At 40.9% G+C, this 24,261-nt stretch overlaps 1 protein-coding gene across 1 annotated transcript in view; it reads right to left on the reverse strand.

Annotated features, from left to right (window-relative positions):
- Nucleotides 1-1,266: 1,266 nt before the first annotated feature.
- Nucleotides 1,267-24,261, reverse strand: part of slc36a1 (solute carrier family 36 member 1) — a 40,297-nt gene continuing 17,302 nt past the window's right edge. The window contains exons 11-12 of the mRNA XM_079352344.1: nt 22,657-22,826; nt 1,267-4,073 (exon numbers count right to left, since the gene is read on the reverse strand). Of these exons, the coding sequence (XP_079208470.1) occupies nt 3,796-4,073; nt 22,657-22,826 (448 nt within the window). The 3' untranslated portion in view covers nt 1,267-3,795. The remainder of the gene's footprint in view (nt 4,074-22,656; nt 22,827-24,261) is intronic.

Below are 24,261 nucleotides of genomic sequence, written 5' to 3' on the forward strand. Positions count from 1 at the left end.
ACAATGGACTGACTCCATAAAAGCCATGCAGTCTAAAGTTGATTGTCTTGTCTCGTGGACAGACATAGCCCAGAGCACTGTTTTTGCTTTGAACAGTTCTTCATCATAACAATGTTCGATACCCCCGTTGTAAACTAAACCAGTTTACAGTCCAGATACCTTGCCACTTACGGGAGACAGTTGCGCAGGCCCTAAGCAGCTGAAAGCAAAAGCTTGGAGTTCGTGTTCATCAGAGACATCCAGGCGTGCGGTCCTGCTGAACAGGACAGCCTCATGAAGCTAGAAGCAGCAGGGAAGTGAATACAGACGTTGTTCTTGGAGAAGATGGTGAATTAGCCAAGCGGTTCTTGACCCAGCAGACACAGGTATATGGTTTTCTGTTTCTAACATGTCTGGAGGAGAGATTTACTTCCAACAATTCTATCATTAAACTCAAAATGTTTGCTCCAGTTTAGTCTTACCACAAGCTGTCCAATACACAATCTGAAACTGTCAGAGTTCACATTTAGAAAAAAGAAAAAGAGAGGTATATTGAGAAATAATTTGGCAACAGTTTAAAAAAGACAGAAAAGCAGAAGGGATATTTGAATGTGTTTTATTTTGAGCATGGAATACAGAAATAAGACTACTAAAATGAAAATGTTTAAAAGTATGTTTTTTTGATCGAGACGTATCTGCTGTTTTTTTTTTAACCTTAACAAAACAACAAGTTTATCTGAGGGACTTTTGTTTAAAACTCCAACAAATGTCGTTAATTTCTAGTTAACTGGGCGATTAATCGATGAATTACAAAAACAACTAATTGTTAAATCTCAGTTAAATCATTCTTAGTTGCAGCCTGAAAAGCAAGTGAGTGAAGTTAATCTGGTCATCGTTGGGTCGCTGCACATCATCCTCATCCTCATCTCTTAAAGTGGCAAGTGAGTAAAAAAAAAAAAAAAAATCAGGAAATCTCATCTGAACAGTTTCAGCACATGATCCAAAGGTGACGGGGAGTAATGGGCATTTTGTCACTTCAAAAGAGACTCAACATTGTTTTACACGTGTGCAGACGTTTACATGTGCAACAAATGTAATCTCTCACACACACACACACACACCTACACACACACACACACACACACACGACTTCAACATATTCTTCACACATAAGGCTCAAAGCTTTCATCCTTAGAAACACATTTCCTCTGATAGATATCAACATTTCTTGAGCTTGATATTAAGCATGAATAACTTTATACTGCCAAAGAAACACTGAAGACATCATTACAGAAGCTTTCGAACAGAATCAATATCGGGTTTTTATTGCCAAGTACATTTACATATACAGGGAATTTGTCTTTGTTTATTGGTGCAAGACAAATGAGTGAACTTACTGCACGTCGTTGTCCCTCTCTGCCCACTAAAGCAGATTAACAGAGTTTACCTTGATGAGTTTTAAGCCTACAGCCTGGAAATAAAACTTAATATCTATGATACACTGATATTACATTATCTTACATGCAGAGCCTGTCTGTCATTAATCTGAAACCACGTTTAAAGTAAGGTTTAAGTCTACTAAAAATGCATGCTGTTGAATATGAAAAAAAAAAAAAAAATCAAAAAGCCTTTAATTTAGTAAATATATTAAAACATAAAAATACTTAAAAAAAGATTCTGATAAAAAAAATAAAAGTTTTAAAGACAGGAAAAAAAAAGTCTGATGTCCTCAAACATCAACACAGTAAAAATGACTTTAATCTGATTTGTTTTCATTTTTTAAACTCTGTTGAGCATCAGTTTGATTTCATTGATTCTGGTTGTGCTTTTCAATCTGAATGTTTATTAAATCCTGCTCAAACTCAACGGAAACATGCAGACAATCAAAACTCATTTAAAATAAAGGTTTTGCTCATCTTGCCACGAACCAGCAGCATGTGGTTGTAGTTCTGTTTGATTAATGATTGCATCAATTCTGAAGCTCCTGAGTTTTTATCAGGTTATGAAACAGACTGTTATCATACTGATTACTAACCAAAGCAAAAAAAAAGGAATTAAAGGAATATTATGCAACTTTTCAAACACTCATAACAGATAGCAAATATATATGAACTAAAGTTATCATTGAGAACTAAAAAACTGAATGAAGTCAAAGTCCCACTGGGTTTGTTGTTTGCAGTTCTGTGTTTACACTGATGGGACACTGATGATCCTTCAGCCTGTTTGTGTCACTCAGGGAGTAATTCATGTGTAGGATACTCTATGAGCATGTTTGAGCCTCTGTCACTGAAAGAGAGACGTCCCCTCTGTCAAACAAGGACGTTGAGTGTCGTAATGGTCGGAAGTATAATTACAGAAAAGCTATCAGACTTTCAAAACCGGATAAAACACTTTGTTTGGTCTATAATACTTCAAAGACTTAAGAAGCCAATAACATTTGGGCTCCTCGTCTGAATGTAAATTAGTCCTACAAATGGCTTCACTGAGGCAGAATACTGAGGGAGGGGCAGGGGACGAGAGGGTTTTGGACTGAGGGACCGGTGCAAATCAAAAGCTGCATATTATACCTTTAAAAGTAAGAAGGATCACCATCTACCTACGCATGAAGAGGACAAGATCATAAAAGAGGCAAAAGGCAAACTGCTTTGATTCCAGCGGGCGACAAAAACATCACAAACTGACAGTTCCTTCCACCAGCTTCCAGATCGACAGTGGAAGCTTTAAGATGGACAAAGAACAATAATCTGCAAGTGTCTGCTCTCACAGGATTCAATGATCACTTGAGAAGTAACCACAATGATGATGGCGAAAGATTCATGGTCAAGTTAACACCTTTCTAAGCTTTTCTTTTTCTCAAAGTAAGCAGAGGTGATCGAAGTAAGCACTTTAAAACTACCCAGTGTTCATGTTTAGTGCCAGTATGGCTCGGTTAGTCACGCAGGCTGTAGTCCTTAATACACTAGGCGAAAGTTTGACTCCTGATCCTGACACCTTTTGCCGATAGCTTCCCCCAACTCTCTCTCTCTCTCTCTCTCCTTACAGTCTCTCTACAGGTTTCCTGTCAACCCAATTAGCCAATAAGGCCCCTCAAAAATCTATGATGTCACAGGTTTAATAACCGCTCTATGGCAACCTGACGTAGCAGGAGTTAATATACAAATTGAAAAGCACAATCCTCAAGAATCTTTTGGTTTCTTAAATCAGAGCTCAAACCATTTGGCTACTTTGCTATGAATTCAGTTTCAAACATTTATTTTTTACTGTTACTTGATTGTTGTTTATGTCAAAGTAGAGCGCTATTCCACTGAATAAGGCATAATTCAAAGTGCAACAAAATGTGACGTTGAGAAGAAGGGTGGTTGGTGAAAGTCTAAAAAGCTCTACAGGAGAGGCTGTTTGAGAAAAAAAAAAGGTTAAAAGTCAACACTACTTCAGCAACAGTGTCCAATCTGGACTTTCAAAGATCCAAATTGATACCAGTCTGTGAGGTAGTTTGATTTTTCTGACTGAAATATTAAAACACACCCATATATTTAGGCTCGAAGACGAAACATAACCTTCAAAAGCCTCTTGAGAGTCTTCTAAAGTCATCTCCCTCCTGAAGGAATGATGTCGTTTTTAACATTTTCATATGAGCATTACATTGCACTAAATATCTGGACTTTGAAACTTTTTAAAACATGTGCTAGATAGATCATTTCAAATGGCCACCACATCCAACAGCAGCAAATCAAAGAGAATAATAATAAATGTGCCCTAGAAATGGGTTCTAAATGGCGTGGGTGTGTTCATGTCCACCTGCCAACAGTCACTTCATCACTGCACCAGGTAGGCAGAGAACGCCTCCTCTGTGAGTTTGTGTCCGTTCCGCTGGATGATTTGCTCGATGGCGATGTATGTACCCGTCAGGAACCCGACCAGCCCGATCAGGCTGATGACGACGTTCTTGATGGTCATCAGCGGCGAAAGGCCCTCTGTGTGAAAGGTGAGAATCTGAAGCAAAGGGGGGAAAATCAGCGCCAGGAAACTGCTGCTGACCGAGCCCACCAAGGAGATGACGAGGTCCAGCTCAGGAATCAGGATGGCGAGAGCACCTGGAGAAGGACACAGAGAGAGGTTTGTGACGCTAACAGAGAAAAAGGAATTCAATTAGCCCTGTGGCTAATTAAGTTCTCTTAACTGCACATTCAGGGCAAAACACCATTAAAAACTACAAACACTGACGTAGTAGGACACAGACGCACACTTCTTTGTTTTAAAACTGACTCTGCACAGCAATGTTTACAATCCATGTGGTTTATAGACAGTCCGTTTCTGGTAAGTTTATCAAACCTTAAAGGAGACTGTGGAGAAAACATCCTCCATCCTCCAGAAGTTAAAGTGGCTCTGAGTGAAACATTAGCTTTCACTAGTTACCATAGAAGGAGCTGTTTAGCACCACTTCAAATTTAAATAATCCATTTTTTTTACAAACTCTGTTCACAAATTGTCATGGTAATTTATGTTCCACAAATAAGTTACATCTGGAGTAAAGACAACAGACAATAGGAGATAAGCTTATAATGCTTTAAATACAATTGTAACATACTGCAGGTGGCACTGAATTTGGCCCCAGACACAAAGTGAGCTGCAGGAATGTGCAATGAGTCTTTCTGGTCCAGGATACAATCAGCAAATTAAAGTCACACCTGTACGTTGTGCATCACTCGTTTCACCAACATGCTCCCTTCTCTACTCGTCCCAAGATGTATCGTCACACGTGTCCATTTCAAAGACAAGGGTCCCTGGGACTCAAACAACAACCTGGGACTATCAGAGTGTATGTGGCATGTGTTCTACTGTGGAGTACAGAGGTTTCTCTCAGTTGCATTCAAAGTTATTAGGTTACTTTAGGTAATAAAGATATCAGGAGGGATAGAGTTAGTGGCCGCTCAGTTTGCAGCTCCAAAGTTTAACCAAAGATCGATCTCTCTCTCTCTCTCTCTCTCTCTCTCTCTCTCCCTCTCTCTCTCTCCCTCTCTCTCTCCCTCTCTCTCCCTCTCTCTCTCTCCCTCTCCCTCTCTCTCTCTCTCCCTCTCCCTCTCTCTCTCTCTCCCTCTCCCTCTCCCTCTCCCTCTCTCTGGTTAATGCAGCCAAATTCAATAATAGCGTCTCTGAAAAATATGATGATTTTACCCATCCACTGCCTCTCACACAAGAATGATCACGTGTAATAAAAGAGCTAGATGAGGAAATGACTTTTCTTGTTGTCAAGATAAAAGTGACGCTTTCTTTATTTGTCATGTTTTGTGCTGCACAGATCTGGTAGGAAAAATCAAAACGACAGTAGATAAGGGGGCAGATGAGGTTATGGAGATGAAATAGAAAAGAAGGACAGATGAGAAACGAGGGGAAATGTAGTACGTAGGTAATAGAGGAAGGACGCAAGAAGGAGAGTACAAGAGACGGATGAAAAGGTGGAAGAAAAAGAAAAAGTAGAGAGAGAAAAAAGAAAAAGAAAAAGAAAGACACAGAGGGCCTCTAGTGACAAAATAAAGCTGTGATTCTGGGGATTGTTTTTCACGTGTGGGCAGTAGCGGTCACCACGCTGCTATGGCCACCAGGCACCTGAGTCACCTTTATCCATTGTCGTGGGGACGGGAATAAACAGCGATGTGCAGTGGTGCTTGGACAAAACAAGCCCCTGCTCCTGTGACAGCATTGTCACGACCGAGGTGTGTCTCGTTGTTCCTGCAGACAAAGTCAACAGCGAAGCTCAAACCTTGAAAACAAGCACATGGGCATTTGTTAGACGCATGGACACACTTGAAAAGAGACCTGCTTGCTTTGCCACACACACGCACACGGAACGCTCTGTCCATTAACATCTACCGCGAAGTGAGTGGAGAGGATAAGTCAGATGTTCTTGTTCTCTCAGTGCATCGGACAGCGATTACCAGCAACTGACAAAAAGATCCTTTGAACCATAATCAATCGCACACTGCTGCATCTTCACAAAAATCTGTCAAATTAACCTACGGGGGCGCGGCAAGGTTGAACTTTCATGTGACAAGTAACGGCAAAAGCACCTCGCCGCCACTCGCTCCCAGGGAGTAAACCTGTCACTTCTGGGAAAGGTCTGCGCCGTTGAAGGGTGCTCTTCAAACTACTTGAAAAGCTTTCCTCAAACGAGGCGAGCGTGACGGTGATAGAGGAGGGGGGTGAATACCTTAAGATTTGTATTGAGACTTCTTAGCAAATAAATTGTCAGGCGGTTTCTAAAAAAGTCCGGCTGCCATCCCCCGAGAGACGGGCAGAACGTGGATCATCAGGCAGCTTCAAAGGGCTGAAGAGAACGAGTCGAGCACACTAATTTGGCTCTCCAGCCTCCGATTGCAAAAGAAACAAAGAGAAAATAGGGTTTTCTTTCCCACCTCAGCCTGCTAGGGCTTCGGTATGCCGGAGAGCACTGCATACTTTGAGAGACGCCTCAACAAAAGAAATGCAGCAGAAAATGTCAGAATGGTTTTATGATGTTGGGTGAAGTACAGAATGTTTGAAAGAGGCAGAGTGAATGAGTGACCTTTTCTACAGTATGACTTTCAGGCTTGGTATCCTATCGGCAGACATTTGTTTCTGTGAAGGCAGGAAAATCCTCAAAATAATGTCACAAAGAAAATAATTCTGAGAAGATTCTTTCAGCCAGTAAATGGAAAACGAACTCTCCCCAAAGCCACAAGACTCCACTGACTAAACCAGCCATCCTTGAAGGATAGAGGAGTTGCTGATTCCTCATTTTCATTTGAGTTATTGTGGGGCATTTCTTCAGTTTTTAATTGGATTTAACACAATACAAAAAATGCTTTCAGACACAGTACAGACTATAAACTGATAATAATAGAACTAATAGGCCCCGTGTTAAATAATCTGTATTGAGACAGAGTCAAGCTTAGTGGCGATTGAAAGGAAAACCTACCAGAGACAACATCAGTCAGACGTGACCACACTTTGGTGTCGGATGATTGGCCAAGTTCAGCCGTAAGAAGTCCAAACATGTAGGTGATGGATAAAAGAGTTCAAGCTAAGTTATCTGCCCGTTAAAAAAATACTTACAGTATATGTGACCCAGCTCATTAAGAAAGCTTCCATTTTTCAACCACATTTGGCCAAAGGTTGCATCTATTGAGCGGAAAAGAAATGAATAGATTTTGGTGTAGGGACTGACAGTGGCACATTCAGTCGTCAGGACGTAGTAGAGAGTTGGAAAAAAGGTAAACCTTTAGTCAGAGGCCAAGCCTGAGGCCAAGCAGGACGTAACGCAACGCCTGGTAAGAAAATGAAAACAAGTTGAACAAAAGATGTCTCAGAGCCTTGTTGTCACCAGTTGACTGTCTTGTGTAGACATGTGTTAAGTTCTCTTAACTGCACATTTAGGGCCAAACACCATTAAAAACTACAAACACTGACCTTGTATCTTTATGCGTGGTAGCACACAGACGCACAGGGCAGGCTGGGGCATTTCAAATAAGAAGAAAATAAAGGAGAAAGTCAAAGGGGAGAAGGGAAGTGGGCTTCTGTGTCCATTTAAACTGTCAGCAGGGGTTTTCTGAACTGAGCCCGCAACTTTAAAGCCCATCGGGGAGAGACAGCACGTCAGACAGGTGAAGTCGATTGCATCCAGAGGCACAAAGAATCAGTCAGCTGTAGTGGTCGCACTGGAGATTGGATCAAAGATTGGCAAGGAAGATCTTTCTTGGTTTCTTTTTCTCCACAATCAAGGGGAGCCATCTCGCTGTGTCCTTTTCTTCACCTTGCCACCAGCAGGACGGAGCAACAGGAACCTTACTGCCTCCAGCTCAGGACTTTCATCTGGTGGGATCCAGAGCCGGCTTATCTGCTGCTCAGTGGACTGAAGCTCATTAAAGATGGTGGGGAGCTCAGTCTCCTGAGCAGACGCCCGGGCTATATTCACTGGGACCAACAGCCAACGCACATTGAAGGTCTGCTTATGCTAATGTTAATTAGTCAGGAGTCGCTCGACTCAACATGGAGCCAGCAGCTGGAGTAGCAAGAGTGGTAGCAAGGTTAAACTTTGCTAACACTCAAGATAAAAGGAAAGGAGCTCAAATTGCTCAATTCATTCAGTCTTCAGTCTTCATTCAGCCAAGATGAGCTCAGGAAGTTTACAGTCAGATATGACAAAGAACTCAATCATCATCACACAACTTCCCTGGAACAGATCAAGACTTAACGCGACGACACATCTTAAAGACGTCAAGAGGCCATACATTAAGTTCATCAAATAAAAGACGCCTTAAACAGTCGGCATGCTCGTTCAATGTGTGTGCCATTTGATGCGTCAAGAAGCATCTCTGCAATATTCTCGAGAGAAGATTAAACATAATTGTATCCATTTCAAATCAAAGCCTCTTACCCCCCCCGTTCCATAGCCAGCAGGATAACGTCACCTAAAAGATTGTGTATTTATTCAAATGGGATCTTTTCATCTCATATATTGAAGTCCTTGCTGTTGGCTCTTAATGTCCTTTGTTATTGCACTGCCAAAGTTACAGTGATTCACAACCAGGAAAACTGTGAAGACTCCTTGAACTTGCAGTGGTTGAACGCTTGGTTCATGGATGCCATCTGCCCAACCATCAGAGAGAATGTCTTCTGTTCAATGACAAATCTATTAACCATGATGTTGCAAAGACGAAGACAAAGTTATAAAATCTCTGACATAAGCCATTTATAATTTCTCTGCTCTTGTCATTGCCCACAGAGTTTATGACTTAACTAAACAGCCATGATCCCTAACGATCATTACCTTGGCATCAAACACACCTCCTCTGCTATTTTCCCTCCCCTTTGCCCTCCACTTCGCTATTAAGCTAACCTCTGGCTCACCTCCCTCCCTCCCTCCCACTACTTCATCACTCCGTTTGAGTCAGCAATCAGCGTTCCTGCTCTCCCTGTGAGCCGACAGACTGTGTTCTCCATTACTCACTTAAGACAGCTGCTTTTAGGACTGACGTTTCCAATGCACGGAGCTTCTTCTGCTACGAGATGAGAACAGAATGATGAAGCTGTAACTGTTTCAGATAGATAGATAGATACTTTATTGATCCTGAGGGAAATTCAAAAGTGTCAAAAGTGCTTCAGTGTCAATGTGAGGTCAATGACATGGACACTAAAAGACATCAATCCTGCTAGAAGAGCAGAGGAATGCTGCCTGAAGTCATAATGTAAATCATCACTGGTCACCTTAACTTGCCAGTCACTGCACATAATTCTTCATTGTCATAGTTCACCTCACTGTTTACATTCTTCTTTGATGTGTATTTATCTTACATATTCTGTGAGGTTTTTTATTATATTGTATCAGTGCAAAGAACTCAAAAGGACCTCAAGAGAAATGGGGTTTTTGGTCTACATCACTCAGCCCTACTCTGTATGTTAGTGACGTAAATGTGAGTTGTCATAGCTCCAGGACAAAAACCAAACCACTTTCACTTGAATGAGAAACCATACACCGCGGCCAGACGAAGAGTTCCATCATGAATGTTGGGTGAAAGGTGGAAACATTTCCTGGCTCTTCAATTACAAACTCTTGATTGAGTGGTTGGCGTTCCTTGCTCAACCATTCCTTGCTCAACAATTGGAGATGTATTTCCTCGGAAATGAAAACATTATTTCAGCCCTGGGGATCCCTGGCAAGAGCAGTTTCGCCGAGTGGAAAAAAGGATTTTCGCTAATCAGTTACCAATTCAATTTATTGAATTGGCTTGTGGTTGTTTGAAATTATAAAACTACAAGGCAAAAGAAACTGTTATTACAAGTCTTTCCTGTTGGGATTAATTCAATCAGCAAGTGACGGCGTGCTGTTGGACGGTAATCGAATCTGTGATTCATTTTTTATTTCATCTTCATTTCACAGCTTTTTACCAAATTACGAAGACTGTGACGTACCCAGGCGTATAGAAACACACCTCTAGGTGTTGATCTAAAGTAAGAGAGATTTGGCCTTGGAAAGCCGCCTGGATTTCATGTGTGAGCGGGGTAATAAGCACCAACGAGAGTGCAGCGTGTTCGAGTGTGTTTATGGACGCAGCATGGCTTCAAGGGAGAATTATGACAAATGCAGTCCACTGTTTACCTTCTCCAGCAAAGACGACAATTGTGAAGAATGATTGCTCTAAATTGTATAGCTGTGAGGGACTGTATGATAAATAAGTATATTTGCTGCTTGTTTAGAGCCCTGTTTCATGAATAAATCCATATCAATCTCCCCTCAAACTGTAATTTTAAAATAATTGACATGCATCTTGAGCCAAATGGAAAGCGGAACATGGAGTGAGCAATCATGTTTTGGCAGATGACATGAAAAAAAAGTTGATATCAGATGATGAGGAGGAACAAGTCACATTCTTGAGAGGGAAGAGCCGGGCTACTATTTGAATGAAGGGGAGTTTATTCGGTTTGCAAACAGAAAATCTCGGCAAGAGCAACAATTTTCAGCAACTTTACAACTTATCTATAGTTTTCATTAAACAGTTGTGTTTACTGGAGCTGGAAACAAACAGCGCTCAATCATTCTAAAAGGGAAACAAAAGTAGATCAAATCTATCAATAGAACTTTACTTTGAAGAAAGGACATATTCAAATAAACATCTGGATAAGGAAAAAGACAATATTTTCAGATTTCAGGTTTCGTACTGCCATACGTATACCAATGAATAGTTGTGTATGTCTTTAAAACGATATTATCAGACAAACCAAACTTTTTCAGGCCAATTATAAAATAAAGAAAGTAACATTTTATCGAAAAGTGTTGTCTGGGTGTGAGTGAGTTCAGTTTTGATACTTTGAAATCAATAAGTGAGTGAGTGAAGGTTGTGCCGACAAAAGGCCTTCAGCCTTCCTTTCACTTAAAGATGTTGAAGAAAGAACTAGACTGATAAAAAGCCAAAGCTTCTTCCTTTAAACAACAAACAAAAGCTGTAAGCACCGTTTGGGAATACTACAATGGAAATAGTGACAAAAAGAGTCCAGCACTGCGGGCTAAGAAGCTCCCAGCGGACACCTTACTTTATCTCCTCACCAAACAAGGCTGAGAATAAACGAGCTGCAGGATCAGAGAGAGAGAGAGAGACTGTTGTCCTTCACTTGCTCGACATTACGTTGACCTTTCTGTACTTAAGGGCTCTCAGTTGGAACTCAGAAGTTTTTTTAGTGGTCTGAAAGTGCAAGATAGGCTTCATGCAGACTCTTTTACAGAAGTGTGGTGACCCGTTTGTCCTGCAAAAGAAAAGTAACTTTGTGTCCTGATATGAGTCATAAGGCCATTTTTGTCTGACTGCGTACACGCAGCAGAAAAGAAGTTTGACACCTCTCGATACAAGTCCTCGTCCCGATTGCTGAACAAAGATGAATAAAAGTGTTGGGGGGGGGGGGGGGGGGGGGTGTCACAGCGGGACATTCTGCTGACTCTACAGTGTATACAAGCTCTACTGCAGTCTGTAAACAGTTAGGTTCCTGCTGCAAAAGTGCAAACGCAGGACACTCGTATTTCCCAACTCAGCCACTTAGTGATCCTTTACTCAAAAGGATATCTAAAAGACGGGCATGGATCAAATGTTGATGACTTGAGTTTTCTCGCGCCGAACAGAAGATGTTTTTTCAAGTGTAATAAAGTTTTGATGTTTCTTCCCAAAGCTAATATTTGATTCCTGTGCTTAGAAAATACATGGCTCTAGTGTCCCCATTGACACCCAATTGTTTTTTTAGGGAGGTTAAACACCGGCATTTTGCCACATCTCACTATAGAAGCTTCAGAAGGAATAAAGTTGTGTTCAAATGAACAATGCTGCAGCAGCTGAAGAGCTCGTACAGGTGCTGTGGACACCTTCACACGGCAATTGGACAGCAGAGCCAGCTGTTCTGCCGTTATGTTAAGGAAGAAATGAAATAAATAAATAGTCCAGTCTAACCATTCCTTTCTTCAATTGTCAACCTGTGCTCTGCTAAGCAGTACAGCAGAGCATACAATAATAGCCAGGTTCATTTCTTCTGAAAACGTACACGCATGCTCCAACCGAGGGGGTACAGATCATCTTCTCATGTCGCTTGTCATTTTTTAGGACCCAAAAATGATGTCAAAGAGTAGAAAACGTTGAGTGAACTTGATCTGGACACTGACAGTGAGAAACAACAACAGAGGACGCAGTAGAGAAAGGGCAGAAAGCAGAGGAGGAGTGAAGTGAGGGGAGATGAAGTTTGAGGGTGATGCTGACCTTCCTTCATCAGCAGGAGGTAAGTGTTCAAGGAAGAACTCTTCAGGCTGACCTGTCTTCTTACAGTTTGGCTACTCCGGCTGTGCTTCTTTTAGCTCAGCTGGCACACACAGAGCTCCTGTTGGGATGTTTATTGTCACATTCAGACAATATCCTCATTGAATATTCGTTGGGGTTCGCTGGGTTCTTTTTCTTACAGCTTCAGTACTTTTTAACACTATTGTTCATTAAAATAAACTAGACTGAATGGCTTTACATCACGTGGCATCATTACGGGTACTACTTATTTAAGATATATCCATTTATTTGCTGTATGACTTCATCAGGTGTTGTATCATCAAAAAGTATCCAAGCATCACAACATTGTCCAACCAGCGTTCAGTTAGGAGGGAAAGAAGCCTTTTGGGATTTAAGTTGATTTTGAATTCAACTTTGAATAACGAGGTTACTGACTGTGAAAAACAATGACAAGTGACTTTACATTAACAGCTTTTTGTGGTTCGTCTCTTTCAACATGAAAATGGACCTGTGGACTGAGCCAGTGCTTTACAGAAACACTGTTCCCTGTTGGGGAAAAACTGAACTGGCTCTGGCCTTGAATTCCATTCAAACGATTTGGGAAGATCTGGAACAAGCCAGACTTTACTGCCCAAGATTAGTCAGGTATTTATTTGGCTTTTTTTTTTTTTTTGCCTTTACTATAGGAGGAAGGACAGTGGACAGGAGCGGGATCAGGGAGAGAGGGAGAGAGAGGGGGGGGGGGGTGAGGACTGTAGCCTCGATGCATGGGAGCGCGTGCACTGAGCATTAAAGCATACAAGATTAGAGCCCTTGTTTTGAGAGATGTTTGTTAGGTGTGATGTCTGTGCCCTTTTTTTTTTTTTTTTACAATTTTTCACATTTTACTTCGCTTAGGTTAAAACAAATGAACAGTTTTTTTCTTTAAATATAAAATACATCAAAAAAGCTCTTTGGAAGATAAACTAAACAGCTTTCCTCTTGTTTACGATCTTTAATTGTTGCTTGTATATAATGTGTAATAATTGCAGTACTTCTTTAAAGTGCTCTGTTAAACAGACATTTAGATCTACAGTCATCTGATCCTCAGGTTTTTACTGCTTCTAACAGACATGAGGTAATTCAGATGAGCGCAAACAGCCGCTGAAAGCAAAGGCCAAACAATAGAGGTGAGTTACATCCACAAGACTTAAAGGTGAATGTGTGCAAACATCATGTTTCTGAAAGGGTAAAAACATGACAGCGCCACAGTCCAGCGACATGCAGTATGCATTCCCGGTGGCACGCCACCTTTGTGCCAGAGTGCTCCAGGATGAGGTTGATATAAAAAAATAAAAAAAAAAAAGCAGGAGGAAAGAGGAGGCTCACGCGACATCCTCCCGTCCTCTCTTGTTCCCGTCAACAGCTTCACAGCACACGCTAGCTGCTCTGCTCAAGCCTGTGGCAAAGTGACTCAGACAAAGGAAGCAAAAATAAAAAAAACCACCAATGCAGCTAAGACACTCTGTACAGAAATGGTTTGGCTTCATAGCTTGCTTGGCAGGAAGTGTTGGTAAACGTGACGTGTGTATCGAACGATCCATTAAAATGAGGAAGAACTGTCTAGACTTGAGTTAGATTTCCCATTAGTCGTGTTATTATGTGGACAATGTGCTGTGACGACAGCATCTTTCAAATGGTGCTGATATTACTTTTTGTTGTGAGATAAATTGCGATCGTGAATGGGGCGTTCTATAAGTTGATAACACCTCATTCATCGTGTCCTCAGCTCAGAGCAGAGGACTGAGGCGGATTTCTATCTGCAGCAGTGTTCAGCTCTGACAATTCAATGAAGCTTTAAATTGTACAGATACGATTGTTTTACCATGTTGAATTTCAAACACTTATCGCTTTTAGCACCAAACTTAACAAGTCTTTGTGGCCTCTCATTAAGATGTAAAAGATGCGTTTGTTTCCATGAAGAAAGACGAAAGGATATGAGTCTGTCCAAGCGGCACAAATACGTTAGCAACGTGCACCTTTCTACTATTTAGACAAAGTGAAGGAGTTTGCTTCTAGGTTTTCTAAGAAATAAAAACAAGAAATAATGGGCGCCAGGGCTTCTGTTATTGTAGCTGTGGGATCATTGCGATGGATGTAAGGATTCACTCAACCCTCGATATGATACACCACACTGGGTTTTTATTGACTTATTTGACAAACTGAGACTGAAGACAGATGACTGAAAAAAAGAGTCTTTGAATTTTTTCATGAAACAACAATGCACCTCGTAATCTCTTTGGCTCTTGCACTAGTTTGGGTGAGCGAGGCAGTCAACCCGCTTGTTAGTAACTTTTGGCTTTGCGGCTGCCATGGTAACGCCCGTTTGTTACAACAAACCGCCTCTGCTGTACAGCTGCTGACGCTCATCATATTATGAGCCCCCATATTATTACCCCCCCCTTTACTACCTGGATTGTATTTATGTTAACGTTTATTATTTTATTCGATTTTTGACTTTTTGTTTTTGATTCTGCACTGGTTATATCCTATCCTATCCTATCCTATTACTGCGATTCATTTTTCAGAGTACTGATGTGAATCTTGACACCTTTGAATCTCCTCACTTTTAATCTTTACATCCCGAATCATCACGGGTTTTAATCACATTTCATTTTTTTTGGTATTGTATTGACGTTTAATATTCTGATACTGTGACGTACACACAGGTGAAGTGTATTTCCCATCTAAGAACCTGCTTTAAAAGGTTTTCGTGCTTTAGGGTATGAAGCTCATGTAATAACTTTTACATGGGCTCATATTTTGCAACTCATTATGATGTGGAAGACAGAACAGTTATCTCAGGGTAGTTTTCATATAAAAGTCCGGACTGTACTCTATCATCCTTATTTCTGGTTGTCACGACTCACTTAATGCAGCTCTATGAGGTCGTTCACTGTCCAGAATTTAAGTACCCATTTGATGTTTATAGGTTCATCAAAGAGCAATCAAAGGACTCGACCTTTGGCAAACCACGTCGAACCCAGAAACAAAACTGTATCAGCGCACACAACACTGAAAGAAACGAGAACAATTCTACAGCTGCCACTCTCTGATCCAAAGCAACAGTCACAGTAAGCTCCTCGGCCTATCTCTGCTAAAGTAGAAAAGAGAGCTCCCTTCAAAAGAGATCTCCCTGCATTGAAATGAACTGACCTTTGAGGCTGGAGCATGAGTCAGAGCACAGCTGAACAGGGCGAGCGAGAGAGAGGGAGAGAGTAGACAGAGTCCTTTTCTCTTTTGCCTCCTTTCTGACTACTTCAGCTCAAGCTGAAAACCACTGATGGGAAATGAGGTTGATTATTAAAACTACTGAACACGGTATGTGCATGCTTCATTTTACAGATCTGCATCTTGAAAGCTCTCCTCAGTACAATCATGACAATAAAATAACTTCTCCAGCTCTCTGACAACGTCAATCCACAAAGAGGTGGCTGACTGATCTCCGTTCAATGAGAGACAAACTGAGCTGAACTCTAAATGTGAGACAGCTCAATGTCAAGCACCTGTTCACTTCAATGACCCTTCTCTTTGGCCTTTTTTAAGATGAAACAAGCAAATGTTACAGCTCTGCTGCTCTTCCCTACATCACAACGTCTTTCATGAACGTCACAGTTTGAGTTTGAGTGCGTCTGTGAACCTGCTTAAATACTGTAAAGGCAGATTTTATTTTATTTTTCTTAAACCTGAGAGGGGGAAAACATCTGATGAAATGTGGGAACAGACAGAAAACACAGCAAACTCTCCTGGTTCAGATCATTGTAATCTACCATTCAACTATTGATTAGAATTGATTAGAAAAGCAAACCCATTCAAAAGGCTGTAAACCTTTAATTGCTCAATACGTGAATGAATTTCTTGAATTTCCCTCGAGATCAATAAAGTATCTATCTATCTATCTATCTATCTATCTATCTATCTATCTATCTATCCATCCTTTTCCCCCAAATGCATGCAGACATGTTTGGATGATCTGTTCCTAGTTTCTGCAAAGATATCTTCAACTCATGTATCAATAATAAGAAGGGAAGCAGACTACATCCTTACATTGACTACCTAATTAAATAAAGGCTGAATTGTCATGTCATGATTGTGTGATACCTCTTCCAGGATGAGACGATTCAACCGTTTTTAATCCTTTAGAACTTTTTTTTCGTCCTTGGATGAAGTTTGACAAAATGAAACTATCAAAATGTGATGCAATATGAAGAATTTGTTTGTCAATGTCATGCAAATTAACTTCCCAACAGTTACAGGGAAATATTTTTCTTCATTTTTATACCTTTTTTTTTTGTGAGATGGAGGCGAGGACATGTCTAATACTGTGTGTGTACAGTAAGTCTGGTTAATGTGTGGCATTTAGGGGGTTAAGAAAGGTCGAATCATCTGATGTAGATGACATCTAATCAATACTGTGGAAACATGTTTTATTTACATTTAATTTGCTCGTGAAAAGATCCAGGAGGAATCATTGTATGAATATTGACTGCTGGAAAAAGTTTAAAGTAAAAAAAAGAAAAAGAAAAGAACTTGTGGTTCATTTCTTTGCCATATTTGGAAGAAGATTTGAAACACTGTGCAGAAGCAGAGATGCAGCTGCTCTGCGTAGAGCCGTTCAGGGCTTCGTGTCTTGCGTCAGTCCCTCTCTCTCCTGCACACTTAGATAACCTTGCACAGCAAAAAAGAAGCACATTGCTAAAAACACAACGGCGGCATTGAAGACAAAAGCTTCTCCCTCCGGACAGACAGGAACTGACATCTGTTTCTCGATTCAAAGACTCTCAGAGGCATTCTCTTCAACATACACTCCGCACACACGCCAACGACAATGCGCTGCTTCAATCTCATCTTGTATTCCGATTCAAAACTAAAAGCAATCTCCTACTCGCAGACGTGCATGTGGAGGAAACAACGTCCTCCGATCCCCCCAACCCTCGCCTCCTTCATTCACGCGTGCGTCAGTGGGATCCCTCTGGAAGCTCGTCTTTTCTTGCTGCTGCACCATCTCAACACACACACACTCCGCTCCAATGAAACCCAGCGCTGCCTTGCAAATGACCTGCAGGCATGAAGTGGCACATATATGCATTTATTCCCTTTTATTAGCTGATCAACATGCATGTGCAGAAACCCATACAGTGTGTCAAATGTCATCTGCATAATTCTCTACAGGCTACAATCGCAGCTAATAAAGGAGATGAGGATCCCGGGGCTAACAAGCGCTGCGCTTCTCTAACTGAATAAGTCTGCCTTGACTTCAGGTTAACTCCATGTGAAGTGCGGCGAGGAGGGAATGCTAATGAACTGAGGCTGGACGTTTCTTGTAAAGTAGAGGTGTTAATCTGTCAAAGTCTGATTACTGCACAGCCATGCACGTGGAGTTGGAGCGCACATTTCTGTAGACTAGTTATATCAGGAGCGTACAATATATACATACCTGCTTCTATAGCACATCTTATTCTCTGCTCTGTTTCCCTTCTGCATTACATGAATACCTTAAGCATTCAGTTGTGCTTAGAAACCAGCATCTGTATCAAACTCAGCTTGAGATCGGCACATTAATCTGCAATCCTACGAACCGCTCACATTCCCCTCCAGAGTGGTGTGATTCAAACAGCAGCCCGTACATTCATCACTTAATTGAGGCTTCTATGCAAAGCACTTAACGTTGCTGTGCGTGGGCAGGATACAGAACACCTTTTGAGAGAGTGAAACCTCGATTAAGTTGTTGCCTTCAGAAGTTACAGATCGCACGCTGAGAACAAACACGGCACACATGATAGGGTTTAAAAGCAGAGCTGGTAAAAGATAGATAAAAATGGAAAAGAACCAGATTTAACTTTATAACAAACGCATTTTGATCAATTAATCCAGGTTGGATGAGAAAACTTTTTTTTTTAAATGACAAACAGATACCTCACACATGACAACACATAATGAGACATTAAAATCAGGCAAGATCATCTTCAGAAACATTAAAAAAATAAATAAAATCTACAGTTTTGCTTGCGAGAAGTTTAAACAGCAAGCCGTCTCCACGCGTGGCCCACACACTGTTGTGAAAGCAGAAGTGGAAATAGTTCAAAATGTAAGTAGACAGAAACACAGAGGCTGGGTCAGCTGGTGTGTCTACTGTTTGAGCTCAGAGCTGAAGGTGTGTGTGTGAGAAGGAGGGATAACAGGACCAGAGCAAAGACACCAAAACAAGGTCGCCTAAAAACCCAAAGACACGTCACAGCTCAAAGATATAAAATCATCATTTCATTCAAATTATTTACATGTCATGTTACATGCATACAGATGCTGAATATAATTTGACTCGGACATTGAAGAAGTTGATTTTGAGCAGATGAGAAAAGGATTTGGAAGCTATGACATCAAACCACCGTGCCTGTGATCACCCGTTCTTTGTAAACACTCTGAAACGTGTGCTTCCATCCTCCTCATTACTCCCAGACTGCTCATCGATTTCAGAGTGCCTGCTGCAAACTCAATTACTTCTTCAGTTCCTTGTTTTTGAAAGAGCAGGCTGTTTAGAAGACCTCATTTAGCCCTTCTTCTTTTTAACAGCTGCGGGAACAATAGTGAGGTCTCTCTTAGATTACAACGAGACACGGGGGTGAGCGTCACGTCCATCCCAAATTGAATTAGTGCCATCCATCACATTTTACGATCAAGAAAACGTAATCAAATTCAGACTTACTGAAAGAATCAATCGAGCAACTGGTTCTAGAAACCATGTTGGGCAGGAGGAGTTGATGAAACTATTAACTGGTAGCTTTTATTAGAAGCACCTTTGAAATATTCATTGGTTTTCCAGCTTGGGGTTCTTATGGATGAAGGTAGTCAAAAGTGCTTTTCTCGCTGCCCGAGACCTTCCCTCTTTCTCAGGGAGTGTCGTTTGCATGGAAACTTTGTTGCATAACCCATGTGGTGTCTGTTGAGTGTGGCCCCGGGTCCCCAAACATTTTTATATGTCTAAGATACTTCCACAATGACATTAGGAATCAATGTTTTTTTTTTCATCCAAGTTTCACCTATTTTGGTTCCAAACGACACTCAGGAGGGAGATTACAGAATACGTTGCTAAATGTTGACTCTTTAAGATCTTATTTTTACTGGACACAGTTACTTTACTTTGTTCTCTTCAAAGAAAACCAAATTCATTTAAAAAAAAATGGACTTGCATAACGGCATTTAGTTTAGCTGCAGTGTTTGTGTTTTGGTGTTGTGTTAGATCCAAACTAACCATTTAATTCACCAGTCACACAACAGACAATGTGACAGCTGCAGCAGTAGACAAGCCCCTCCTGTCTTCTTTGAGGTGGACGCACTGTCGTAGTTCAGGGTTCAGGTGGCTTATAGGAGAATGACGTCACAGCTGCTTCTTATTAAAACCTCTTACTCTTTCACAAAAAAGTGTCCTCTCCATTGAAACTGTGAAATTACAATTAGACATTGTTGCAGTTTTAGAAGCACAATGATGCTTTCGGCTGGCATTAGCAAAGACTGTTCAGATTTGAAAGATGCGCTAAAAAAAGTGAAATTTAAAAGAAAAAAAAACGACTCAAAATGAGCTCATGTGAATAAGAATGATCCATCCCAAAAAAAATTTGGAGTATTGATAAATGTTTAAAAATAATATATGGACATTCATTGTCTTTGCTTTTCAAGCCTCGTCTGATGATGAGCCATGTTTGATACTTTTATTTTAATGATCCAGACACCTTTAACAGTTGTTAGGATTTATTTACCAACATAAACTTTAAGTCTTGAATGCTTCATTATATTAATTTGACATTTGAAATGTTCAGTAAAAGCCGTTATTAATTGAGTCTCGTTACATTAGATTTGTAAATCTAAACCCTGGCGGTATAAATGTCAAAATAATGATCTTTAGCTGGGTGGAAGTCTGCCCTCTACTAACCCCAGTGTGTCATCACCTCCTGACTGAATCACAGTGATCTGACCAGAAGACACGTGACAAAAAAACAGAGTTTAAGGATCAGCAGTCCTCGCTGAATGAGAATCAATAGCAATTGGAGGACTGTTTCTGCTATAATTAGCCTTGAACAGCTATTACAGGGAACCATGTGCCGCTGCCAGAGACTGTGCAAGGAAGGAGAACGGATGGGGAAGAGAGTGTGTGTGTGTGTGTGTGTGTGTGTGTGTGTGTGTGTGTACACAGACACGACACGTGGCTGGTAAGTTACTCCGTTTCTTTTCTTTTCACGTGACTCCAAATGGCACGCACGCACGCATGTGTGTGTGTGTACGTATATAAACACGCACGCGACTGCAGCTGCACACAAATCTCTCAGCAACAAACACTGCTTGAGACACACAGGTAAAAGAACCTTTTGAGTCAAATACCTGCTGAACCCAAACATGAACAAACGTGCAAAAACACAAAAGTGCAGCCACACAGAAACACAGACAACACTCATGGTCATCCAAAGTGGAAAATAACTAGCTAAGTTTTAAAGGTGGCACTTTCAGTCTCACACACAGATGACTGGATTCAAATAAAACATGGGGAGAAATAAGTCGTCACCATATCGACTATGCAAAATAAAGGTTGCACACAAACAGATCAAGGTTAGAAATCTCATTCCAAAAAGCACCAGCATTTTCATCCATTTACTGTTTTTATAAAAGCAGCAGTAAAGTCCAGAGCTCTGACTTCCGAATTGCAAACTGGCTGTTAATACATTAAAGTCCTGTCTTTAATACTATATAAAAGGATGTTCTGATAATGCCACTGCCATATTGTTGGAAAGAAAATAACTATTTAACTCTCAGAGATAGGGATGGGGATCGAAGCTCAGTTCTAATAAAGAATTCTGATTCTGATTCTTGATTCTGTCCAGTCTCTTGGGTTGTTATACCTCAAGTCGAGTGGAGTCACGGCACGGCTGAACAGACAGACATTCATTCATTATCGAAAAATGAATTTGAATAAAACTGAATTTGTACTTAAATTATACAATACAATGACCCTTGAAGGAAAATTGCAAAGAGGACTAAAGATTAGCTACGCTTTACCAAAGCAAAAGATAAGGAGGAAGCTAAATGCAATTTATGTTGCAAAAAATGTTCTTGCAAAGCAGGTAAAACAGCTTAGATGAGCGCAACTCATGGTAGCAAGTCCCAACTCGTCACAAAAGGATATTCAACGTTGAAAGCAGTTAAACGCTAGTTAGCTAACTGAGCGAGGTGACATAAGGTTACATGGAGGCGTGTTAAAGGTTGGATAACTACAGACTAAATGGCTACATAGTGAATGGGCAATGATTTCGGACAAGGCCTGAGACTTAAGGTAGATATGAAGTATGTTATGAATACAGCTGTTTAGAAGAGAAGTGTGTTTGGTTTCATAACAGTATGAAGAAGATAATACAGATGGAATGACATCCTTTTTAACTCCTTCACACCATGTCCTGACAGCAGCATCAATAAACGTCATCTGGCTCTTTAGGAACTGGATTTTATTGATCAAGAAGAGCTGATCACGCAGTGTCTCCTCAGAAACCGTCACCAACATGACTTCTTCTCGGGGCGACAGCTCTATCTGAAGCCGTCCGTACCTTTAAAATAAAACTCATGACAGGGAGATGCTTCTTTTTAATGTTAACCAGTAAAGTTATTTTTCATATGCCTCGACCTCCCTTTAAAAATAACACAGAACCTGATGCTGTCTGGACACTTGTGTCAGCTGGAACGCAGATTATCACTGCTCCATTTTTTGTATAAATGAAGCTCGTAAAAAATACAATAAAAGAAACTCAACACGAGTAAGTTGACAAGCTTTTCAGCACTCAGGGAGAAAGTACAAAACAGAGGCTGATCTATTGTTCCTGCTCGGGCCCCGAAACGAAGGCTTTCTGCTGAACTTCCCCGTTTTCTGCATCAGAACATAAAACTGACGGAAGGAGGAAATAATCAGAGAGCTGGTTTGAAGTCTGGGAGAGGAGAATGCTGCCTGTGACGCAGGACTCATCATAGAGCGTTCAACATTTATGCACCGCGAGCCAAACTGATGACTTATCTCATCACTCTCTGAAAAGCCTCCAAATCAAGGACAACATTTCCATTGCTGTTCTGCCTCCTTTTGGATCAGTAAGCTTGTTTGTGCTTTTGTATTCCATTGATGGCTCAGCACGTGTGAGGGTTAACTAGCACATGACCAATAACATGGAGCAATATGTAGGCGATCCACATCAGAACATGCATGTGGCTGATAAACGGAGCGAGGACCAAAGGTGGCTGTTAGCAAACATAACATTAGCCACAGCTGGCAAACCAGTTCGGCTCAGGGAACTTCCCCAGCTGCCTGATGATTACTTACATGTGAAGATGACCAACAGGGTGCGGAGTAAAAGGTCGACGGGCTTCTCCCACCTCTCCGACACGCGAGCCAAAACGGGTGGAATGAGAATCTCGGCTGGTACGTAGAACTGCAGGGCGAAGGTGATGAAAATACCAAAACAGTAGAGCAGCTTCACGGCCTGGTACATCCTGGAAACAATGAATGAAGCAGAATCAATGAGCAGTGTTAAGTAGTAAAGTCACAGCCAGTGTTTAGTGCGCTGACATGCAGCAAATCCAAAATAAACACATCAAGGGGAGAAAAAAAAAAAAATCAACAGAAGGCCTTGATTTTGATGTTTAAGATCAATGAGAAAACATATTACAAGATGAAGAGGAATCAGTTTGTGGTCCTTGTAAAACAAACTCCTTTTATTTTAATTGAGATGTCAGTAATTATAGTCTCAGAGTTCCAACATCATTGAACAGGCGAGCTAATCCACTAATTAGTGGCATCAGTTTTAAATGTGAATCTGTCTCCTGCCGCTGTGAAGATCCTAACAAGCAACGAGTGCACACATCCAAGCCGAGTGTTTGCTTTTATACCTTTATGATCCTTCAAAGTCTAAACGAGCTGAATGTGAGGACGTAATGCTGCCGTGCTTTTCCTTCCCACAGAATAAAAGATGAATGGTGTTAATCAGAGAACTAGAGCAGAGCACACAGACTTCTCAGTAAAGTTAAGTCTGCTTTGTGAAATGAGTATTTTACAACCTACTTTACGTGTGTGTCTGGGTTTTTTTTTCTCTTAGATTTCAGATGAGCTCTCTGTCTGTGTGTGCTGAGCCCCAAAGAGAGAACTCTTCCTTTACATAGAAAGTACTAAAATGAGACTAAAGATTAAAAAGCTGTTCTTCAATTATGATAAAACATGTGGATTTGGAAACCGGGGCCGGGTCATGATAAAACTCTGTTTGTGTTTGTGCGTACATAAGAGAAATTCTCAGGTGTGCAGGAGATAAAGTTTTGGACACAAAAGAAGGAAAGAACGTTTTCTGAGAAGTGATGACTTGACTTTGTTTCTGAAAAAAAAAAAAAATCCCCTTTATTAATTCTTATTTCATCCTTTGACCTGATAAACGGCTGCTTGAGATTTTGTTAATTCCAACCAGAGTTCTTAGTTTCATCTGCTCATGATTTCTAAAACGTTTGCGATGATTCGCTTTGTGATAAGCTGTTGAAACTGACCAAGTTGAAGAAAGTATGAGGGTTAAAACAGGCTGAATAAACGGATAAGATAAATATAATTGTGTCGGTTAAACAAGTAAAGAGTTTGCAGTTCTACTGAAGCTGACCACTAGAGGGCATCATAGGAAAACTTTACAGAAATTCAACTCACTGTGCAGAACTGTTGTCTTCTTTTAGAGGAAAGCTTTGATTGAAACACTAACCCAGCCTTCAGGAGTTGATGTGATAAGTCAGAATTTGACACTTTTCTTTGCTTTACTTTTGTGTTGTTGTTGACATGGAAGGAACTGGGGAGTTGAAATTAGCGCCACACACTTGTGTCCTTTATGATTACATTGTAAACACTTTGGATTGTTGGAAGAAGCAAACTACCGGAGGGAGCAAGTCGAAGCTTTTG

The sequence above is a fragment of the Symphodus melops genome (genome assembly GCF_947650265.1).
Source record: "Symphodus melops genome assembly, chromosome: 9".
In the NCBI taxonomy this organism is placed as follows: Eukaryota; Metazoa; Chordata; class Actinopteri; order Labriformes; family Labridae; genus Symphodus; species Symphodus melops.